Source organism: Mycetomoellerius zeteki, unplaced genomic scaffold (genome assembly GCF_001594055.1).
Source record: "Mycetomoellerius zeteki isolate Tzet28-1 unplaced genomic scaffold, Tzet1.0 scaffold94, whole genome shotgun sequence".
Lineage (NCBI taxonomy): Eukaryota > Metazoa > Arthropoda > Insecta > Hymenoptera > Formicidae > Mycetomoellerius > Mycetomoellerius zeteki.
Window position 1 is genome coordinate 1,647,407 of NW_017257979.1, and position 10,175 is coordinate 1,657,581.

The 10,175-nt window shown below is 37.4% G+C and overlaps 1 protein-coding gene across 1 annotated transcript; it reads right to left on the bottom strand.

Moving 5' to 3' along the window:
• Positions 1–4,714: 4,714 nt before the first annotated feature.
• Positions 4,715–8,223, bottom strand: LOC108730665 (uncharacterized). Its single transcript, XM_018460512.1, is given in 2 exon segments — positions 4,715–6,711; positions 6,714–8,223. Coding segments are annotated over 2 exon segments (1,686 nt in total). The 5' UTR covers positions 7,708–8,223; the 3' UTR covers positions 4,715–6,019.
• Between the last annotated feature and the right edge of the window lie 1,952 nt (positions 8,224–10,175).

A 10,175-nucleotide genomic window follows, 5' to 3' on the forward strand; every position in this document is an offset into this window, starting at 1 on the left:
AGAAAAAGTCCGGGTCTACTAGACTCGCAAATATCAATTAGGGTTAAACTGAGATGAAAGTTAATCTTCATTGGTAGAAATGTGGACATTATTAGACTGATACGTTCCATGTTGCCTGCAAATCTTCATGCAACCGTCTGAGAATTCGAAGCAAACTGTCAAACTGTCACGCGACTTATGAATCACTAGTTGAAATCCTAGGACTTAAAAGAAAATAACGAGAATTCCATGTATCTTTATGTTGTGATGCGATAATTTTTCGACTGTTTCTTCCAAGAACGTTTCATATTTCCATAATTGTTTGAACAAGAAAAGTCACGATGTTCTTTTTTGATTGGACAGTTCTGTCATTTTTTTTATCGAATTTCTCGGAGCCTCCAAGTATATACAAACGATACTGTGTAATCATTAATCAACATCACACATACAAAATCAATTTTGTCAACCCTGACCTCGCTGACAGCGTCATTTGTGCGACGGGTATCTTACTGATTATATTTATTCTGTTTATGTAAAACGCAGCTTTATCTGCTCGGCGAATTTGCAAAGCTATACGGGAATTGACTCCGACTGTTATAAACCTGTATGTCCATTGTATACAAAATTAATTATTGAACTATTACATATAGATAATATAATATAGATAATAGTTTATAGGATTAAATAGGAGCTTAAGAATGTATCATGTACTATAGTCTCTGCAAAATGTAACTAGAATTGGAAATTTAAATTTTCCGTATAAAAATTAATGATGGGTATACATGAATTAACCGTTCAATATAGTCAATATTTATATTGAGTAATACAATTTTATATTTTAAATGAAAATTTTTTCTCATTTTATCTTAATTATGTTTTTCATCCGGATTCTAAATCAAAATTTTTGTCTTTCATACATAATAAAAAAACTGAATTTTTTAATATTTGTTTCATTTTGTTAACAAATATATTAAAACTAGTCATTAAATTAATCTTATCATAAACTCATATATGGCACTATTCCTTCCTCGACGATCGATCATGATTCATTGAGTCAGATAGAATGATTCAAAATGTTTGCCGGAAGAAGCTAATATGGGAAAGAACTTTTCAATAATTTGCGATAAAAAAGAAAAGCAAAATATTTGGCTAGTTAATAACAACTTAGCTATTTTCTATAATCTTTCAGTAACAAGCGTTCCAAAAATCTCCTTAAAATGTCTTACTAATATACCCTTTGCGTTTCAAATGTTTCATAAAATGATTCAAAAGTGGATCTGTCTACATAAAATCAATACTGATGACTGTATCTTGCATAGAGCGTGTCTCTGAAGTAACAAGTGCCTCTTTTTAGTCTAAACGGCGTGAAAAGCGAAGTTTCAAGCGAAAGAACAAAAGAGGTATTGAATTGTAAAATATTATTGCTACCAGTGAATGGTAGCGAGAGGTAAATAACTAGCAGTAACCAGACCATCGCTATGTCAGTCAGGTGAATCGGTTCCCACAACGCCGTGCCTGGAACCATACGGCTCACGTTGCCTAAGGAAATGACTTTACTTCTTGTTCTCTCCACGCCTCTAAACCAAGTTAGCGACTTTTAAGTCCTTTTACTTTGGGTTTCATTATAGCGAAATTGACTCGGGGTTATCGTTGTTATATCGAAAGCAAGAGTCATCGTTATTACGTTATTCATAGTATTATGTACGTCGTCTTAAATAGAAATAGAAGGAGACGTCGCTGCGTCTGTGAATGAGAGTCTGGCTAAGTTTATGGGTAAGATAGACGCCCTTATCGCGTGCCTCTCCTGAAGGAAAGTAAAAAATGAGGGAAGGGTACCGGCGTATATTGATTTATTTTACTAGCCGTCGTCAAGGAACTGCATTTCAATATTATCGCATGATAAGGCTGCGTTACACACTTTATTGCCGTCATTGTTCAAATCTCCAATTCACGCCCTTACTCAGTGAAAAAAAGGAACGAGTCGACTCGTGACTCTCATTTCCGCCTTCGTTTGTAATGAAAGATGCAAGTTCATCAAAAAGTGAATCCTTCGTGAAGTATCTTTTATTTTACGCAATATTAGAATAGCTGAAATATATAAATAAAATATCTGGTGAAATATTCACTTTCTGAGATGATCTTCCCTTGACTTATAATTAGACTTATTTAAAAATATTTTAATACGTACCTAAAAATATTAGAGTAGCTAGGAGATATGTTAAATATTACTTATTCAATCACCTTGCAGAAGTATATCGTCATAAATAGCGAGAGAAATTGAAATTAGGTCATCTTCAACACAACTCGCATTGACTTTTGAAGATAGATAATTTTCGAAGATAGTTCTGTATATTTCGCGAAATGTTTGCTGTCAGTTAGCTTACTGTCCTTATATTTAATCGTCAATCACGTTCTCGGCGTATTTTCATCTCTAACATGATTTTTTATGCCGAGGCACATGGAGGAATTATCAGTAATAAAACTATCGCCAGACAGCTTTTGCATATCGCATCTTATCAGGAACTTTCCGCTAACTCGTAATTTCCATTCGCTGGTTTCTTTTTTATCATCGCCGGAAAATCGATATTTCAGATCATTTTTATCAGTCCATTTTAATTTTAGATTTTAGATTCTTGAATTAGATATTAATTCGAATATATTGGCTTATGTGACATTATGTTGAATGTAGAAATGCGAAGAATAATGATGCTTTTTTATTGACAGATTTGATCAGTTCGAATTTTTCTGCTAATTCATTTTCAAAATTATTCGCTTGAATTTTTTTTAGCCAGATAAGGTTATTAATTTTCAATTTGCATAACAAGAACTATGGCGTGTATAATAAACAATGTAACATGGTCGTAATCCCGCGCGATCAATTATATATATAAGTCGAATCGAAGGCGACTAAGGGTTAATTTGGCAGCAAAATTGATTGTTCAGTGACGCGCGCGTTGACGCGAATATTTATTTACTTGCAGAAAGAAGCGATTGAGTGAAGTTTCGAAGAAGGAAAGGGAGGAGAGATGAAAAAGAAGAAGAAAGGCAGATAATACCGGCGAACCGACTTCTCTCTTTTCTCTCTCTCTCTCTCTCTTTCTCTTTCTCTCTTTCTCTCTCCACGAACCGGCGACCCCGAGCTGTCAAAGTCCGTCAGCCAGTGTTGCCCCCGGGTCATTTCATGTACAGCGCGAGGCATTATTTACTGCTTCACGCGTACAATCGCGTCGTGAGGAGATTGTAAGTTCCATCAGCCAACCAGCAATTCGTTGGTGAAACGCCCTCGTATACGATGCGTTACGTCGCACTCGTTACTATGAACAAACAATGATTTCAGCGAACGATCGATCTGATCGACGATACGATCACGATGACATACACTAGTCATTGCTCCTTCGTTATAATAGTATATCAGAAAACTTAACAAAAGGATTATCAAAAAAATCAATTTTTTGTTAAAAAATACTCCATACTAAAACTTGCAAAATTTATTATAATAGTTCTGCAAATTTTAGTATAGAGTATTTATCAGTGCGAGTAAATCTTATGGTTTGAAAACATATGACAGTATAAAAAAATAATGGATGTTGCTTACATGAATTTTTAATTTTGATCCTCTACATTTCGATCTTCTTTATATCAATTTTAACTGATTTTTGTTGATTAATATAATTTTAATATAATAATTCAAAATTTTGAATTATCTCGGGAATTTTTACATAGTTACCTTTATAATTTTAATAGATGAATGAGGATAAGAGATATATATGTGTTTGTAGAGTTTATTGCAATACGAATGCAATAAATTGTAGAGAGAGAGAGAGAGAGAGAGAGAGAGAGAGAAATATATTAAAATAATTAAAAAAATTTAAATATATTAAAACACATATATACAATCAATCGACATGAATGCTTTAGCTTATTGAGGAATAACAAAAATATATATTACATGTAATATAATGTTTTTTTAAAAATATTTATTAACGAAAGATTGACAATATGGATTATATTATCAGAAATAATATAGATTATATCTTGAATTTTTTGCAGAATTCTCTTCAAAGCTAAATTTTTGAAATAATTCGAAAATTAGATATGCGATGAATCTATTTCATCAAATGATTCAGACAAACCTATATTGTTCGTTAATCTTTCCGATTAATATATTTCGACATGCTTGATCCCAAGGAACATTCGAAAAGTTTCATCGAGATTAAAGAAAGTAATAAATAATCATTCGTTTTATTGTAAAGCACTGAGATACGTCTCAGCTGCGAGAATCACTAAATCTGATTTAACATAATATAAAAAAATCGAAACGCTTTATAAACTTATCAATATAAATACCTCGTGCTTTTTTCATATAAAAGAGAGAAATGATATCGGAAGGGTTAAGTCACTTCTATCGATTACGCGCTGGTATTTACAAAACATGTACCAAGCAATCGTATATTTGTAAGCGAGTATGCTCTTATTCGGCAAGCAAAGACAACATTGACATCGCCGGTGCCTATTGATCTGAGTATACGATAGTTCATAAATAATCCTATCAGCGATTGTACGAACATCTTTTGCTATTACACATTCGTGAACACACAAAACACACACACAATTTGTGATCAATTTTAATATAATATGGAAATCTTAATTTAATGATGGAAAATCGAAGATTAATCTTCTCTCTAGAATATATCGCTAGTTCACACACTGCACGGATGATAAGCCATCATTTTTAAATATGAAATCTTCTCGCAGTGTGACCTAGCGTCTAAGGCAAGCGATTAGCAGCGATTCGAATTGTAAATTGAATCAAAGAGAAGCCTCTCTGACGATCGCGGATAAAATATAGCAAAGAAGGTAAGATTAGATTTAACCGGCTTCTCGAGGAATCGGCTTCCTTTTCCCCCTTTTCTCGTTATTGTACAGATCGTCGCTGTGCCAATCTGCAGGGAAAGATAGGAACATATTAATCACGCGCAACACAAAAGTCTCCCGTTTAGTACAATCAGTACCGATAGCGTGCAACTTGCCGAGAGCATGTGTTTTTTCATCAGTGATCTCCGATCGCGCTCCTCTTCCATACGTAATTCCCCCAATCGAGAGCAAATGGCAGAGGCTCGAGTGGCAACGCACCGCTGTATTTCTTCTTTTTTTCGCATTTTTCTTTTTCAAGCCGATTGCAAGCCGAACTTGACCTTTGCACCTATTTTTAACTCGATCACTTTCGTTAAAATCCGTGAACAAACCAGCGATTGCTGGTAGTGCGATAGTCTTGTAAACGGTACAGTCCTCCATTCACTCCCTTTTAGACACGAGTCAGGGAGAACGCGCTTTTGCCATCCAAGCAGAACAACAAGTCACGATAACGTCAAAATGACGTCAAAATTAATCGTTACTGATTGAAAAGTGACTCTTAGTATAGTTGGACCCATTTTGATGACTTATGTTTTGCGTGGACAAGTCCTTATTTTCTAATTCTCGAATTGACACAAAATTACCGTTTCTCTTTCCTTTTTTCTTCAGCAAAATAGTATTGCTACATATTTATACGTTACAATCGTTAATTAATACACACATACATATACGCGCTCTCTTTCACATTCTATGCGTAGAATCGTATTTGTTAGTCTCATATTCATTGATATATTACAACGCAAGGTAATGTAACAAAGGAATACGTAGCTCATTGTCGATGAGACTTCGCTGATCAGCCGCGTGTGAAATAGATATCGCGCGCAGATACATTGTTCTCCAATAAATAATATCACACTCTACACAATTACTCACGAAAGAGAAATAAGTACGATCTCCGGGGTTCGTTCGCGGATCTTCTCTTTGGCACATTCGTTTCTTCTCGGAGACGCGATCAACGTTGAGATTCAGATACTAGCTACACTCCAACTTTTGGTTGCATCACGAGTTATAGATCGATTGTGAGTTCTTGATGATCCTCGCGATGTTTGAAGGGCAACTGCATAGGATAGTAGGTGAAACAGAAGAGATCTCGGTACAAGAAAAACTTCCGCTTTAAGGATGAATCCTATTGCACTACCGCCAGGGGTGGGTTATGCTGCGTCCTGATGACCTCTGCGACGCGCCTGAACGGCAATTGGAGGTGATAGTAGGCACAGTAGGGCAACGGGTCCCAGTACACGAAAAGGGATTCCCTCTTGTCCAGCACTGTGCCCAGAAGATGGGGCGCGGTCTCGCTGGTCGATTGTTTGAGGGCATTCACCACGGTATCGGACAGCAGCTGTCGGCTCGACGTACCTTGAAGCAACGTTGAATTCTGTCTGGAGAAGTGTCGGCAGGGTTTCCACACCAGACGCGGATGTATACCTGTGTGACAGATGTAGGGCAGGCTCACGCCCACCCGGCAGCCGATGGACACCAGCTCACCCGTCTCCTCCGACACTGCCAATCGGAAGCTCATGTGGCCGTTGATACTGCCGCCGAAGGAATGGGCGAAAAACTGTTCAAGCCACCTTATAATTTCGGGACGTTCTTCTGGTATGAGGCCCCGATCTTCATCCACTCGGCAGGTCACGTTCGTCACTACCCGTGACTCTTTCAGCGTGGTGCAAGTGATGAAGTGATCTCCACCGGGATCGCGGATTACCACCCACGGCCGCCTCTCGCTGATCTCGTGTTGATTTCGGAACTCTCTGAAGGTGGGTGGTAGCAAGATCTTGGCGTGATCACGCATCCCTGCGGGACCGGCGGTTAGTTTCGTTCATAGAGCGCGGACAGGTCCTGCATTGATCGCAACAGAAAGTGTTGTGGGATCGTAAGACCGAGCATGCGACAGCGTCGAAGTAGCTCCAACGGGTCGTCTAACGCGGTCACCTCGCTGGCATCGGGCACGAAACACTCGCAGCCCATGATCTCTAGATGCGGTTTCGCCAAGGCGTCGTAGTACGCGGTGCTGGCGGCACTCACCGGTATGTAGTAGGCCACTCGCTCCCGCTGGACGATATCCCGCAACGCCTTTATATATTCGGTAACGTTCCTGGGTCCGGGCCGCGGTATCGTGTAGTACTTGGAACAGGCGGTGGAGAATTTGGCTAGACCGAACAGGCCCTCGAGATCACACACTATCACCCGGGCGCCCGCCTTGTAGAAATTACGTGCGAGATGCACCGCTTGCACTGTGCTACCGCCGCTGATCAGCACGCACCGCTTGTTACGTGATCTCTCATAAGCCGGGGTGTGCAGTACGGTGATGAACCATTTGAGAGCGGTCAGCGGTAGTTGCAGAAACACCCAGAACAGGCAGATCCAGGCAGATGCCCAGAAAGCAGGAGCCCAAATCGCGTAGCCAATGACATTGAAGACACTTCGAAATAAACTCAACAGAAGTCCGAAGTACCAAGACAAAATCCTCGAGAAAATGGAATCGTTGCTCCTCTCGACGTTCCGACTATCTGCCGCTAGTATACCCTGTTGATGATGATGTTGCTGTTGTTGTCGTTGCTGCTGTCGTCTCTGAGAGAGTATCACCGTCGACATACTCGAGAGCGATGACGCCCGGGAAAGATTGTTCGGCGCATGGGACGTCGACATGACCACGTTCGACGACGTGCGCTTCAACATGGACACGGGCGACATTCGGGGTGGCGATGTGGACAACGGTGTGCCAGGTAACGGCGGCGACACGCTGCTGCTACGCGACATCGGCGGGCTGGAAGACCATAATGTGGACGAGTTCTCACTCGAGCAGGCGGGCATCTTCGTGTTTTCTGTTTAACGTTTCACCTTCGGAAACCCTGTCCAAAAGGGTTACGAATTGAGGAGCCTAACTGATCGGTAGAAATCCTTATATCCAAGACTCATATCTCAATCTTGGGAAATAACCGTCGGTTATTTCAGCGAGGGAAGAGGAAGATGAGATGTGAGATAGTTCTTCTCGAAGGGTCGATTGTACCCTAATCACGGATAGAAAAAAATTATCTCTCTCTTTTTCAGATGTGGTGATAAAAGCGACTATGAAATGACACAACATACATGAAAATTAGAGCGATGCTGTTGTTGATATCAATCGCGAAGAAGATACTCGGGACTGACTCCCGTCCTTAATTGTCGGTTTGCACACGCAGCTTTAACTGAAGCTGGGCCTCGAGTATCCTGGTCTCTTATGAGGTCTGCATCTCCGACGTACTATGAACCGGAGCCTTATCTAATCGTCGCGCTTCAGACACCGCAACGAAAAGAAAGAAGTCGCAAAATATGTCGTGTCTGCTCTCGCTTTTCTCCCCTCTCTTCCTTTTTTTATTTTTTCCGTTCAAATTAATTACTCGAAGAGGAACGAAGAGGAAAAGAGACGAGGTCGAAAGAAAAACTCTTGGTGAAAAAATCGATTCGTATATCAGTATAAGCAATCTAACCGATTCATATGTCAAGAGGATTTTTGGTATATATCATTATAGTTAGATCACAGCATGTGTAAATGGCGTTATTTTATAGGATTGTGTTGATTGTTCCCTGCTATGAATTTTGGACAATCATACAATCAATAATCTTTATAATATATATTACAAATCTATAATCTCATTAAACTTGTTTTGACGTTACTTTTATGTCAAAACTACTGCATTTTGATTACTTGCACATTGGATTGTTTAATCATGATTGTTATCTTGATAGAATGAAGAATAAAAATGATAAAGTTAATCTGGATTGATGAGACAATAATCAAAATATATTTGCTCTTTTTAACACACAGTTGCATAGGATGTAAAATAATATTTTGAGACGATAACCCGTAATTATTTGTTAAACAAACGCCATCTGTTGAATGAGTAATGTTATAATATTATTTCATAATGTCGTAATATTAATAGTCATATTAGAATCAATTGATATACCTAAAATATATATCGGTATATTACCATTTAATTGAAACGAGATCTGAAAATAGGTTGTTATATTAACTTTTAGAACAAGTTATGTTAATCAAATGAAGAACACGAAGGACAAAAAAATAAATGAGGAATCGAAATGAAATTAATCTGTGCATCGACAAATAATAATTGTCAAATGAAATAAAGATAAAATTTTATTTATTATGTTTTTTAATAAATAAAATGTATAATGTAAAATAAAAAAATATAATAAAATTACTTTCATATATAAATACTTTATAAACATTCATCGTCAACTTGGGAGAGGATATCGTTGCACGTGGCATTCACTTTTGCTACAAAACGAAAAAAAAGACATTCAAGAAATTTTTAGGGATGATGCCTTTCTTTTTGAATACACACAACTTTATTTCGTACATTTAGAATATACTTATCTTGTAAATTATATAATACGTTATGGTCTTATTTGGCTTAATGAAATACAATAATATACTGTCTTTAGAATTTGTTTGTTTTCTCTTTGCTGTTACGGCACTTGAGCCAGTACAAGTATAATCTTGACCACTATTTTCTAAATAAACGAAAGAAGTTATCGATCCTGTAGAGTTTCCGTATTTTATTCGAAATTTTAGTGAGGAGATTACATTCTCGAGGAAAGTCCATCAAAAGGCAAGACATTGAATTGACTTTCTTAATATTAATATACATTCAGCTTTATGTGCTATTCTGTTTATTCGCGTACACTGATCGTTATAATATAAACCAAGAGATTAAGACAAAGCAAATGACAAATTCTTTTTCGATTCAACGAAAAAGTAACAGTCCTTGTATTATAGTAAGAGAAGAAAGTAGTCTTACAATTTAGCACGAAGTACCCGCAACGAAGTTTTACTTTATGACATTCGAAAATTATTATATTTCTCTTATTAGTTAAATAAAGATTTCTTACAACTTTGGCCCATTCAATGTAATTATACTAATCAAAATCTTCTCTTCTACTATACAATATTATATGAATATCAACTAACAGTCGCTCTCTCTTTAACTACATATATTTATATATTTATATATGTATAATGTAATTGGTGTATATATATAATATATATTGTATATATATTATATATATAATATATCATATGTGTGTGTGCGCGCGCACGTAGGGTGTCCCGAACTTAAGTGGCCAAACTTCGGGAGCGTGTAGGGGTTGATAAACTAAAAATAAAAAAAACGTCCTTTCTTAAGGAGATGCTTCGTTTTGGAGAAAATCGTTCGTATAAAATGCAATGCGTGTATTGCTGCAAGAGTTCAACATTTTGAACAATATCTGCATTAAGC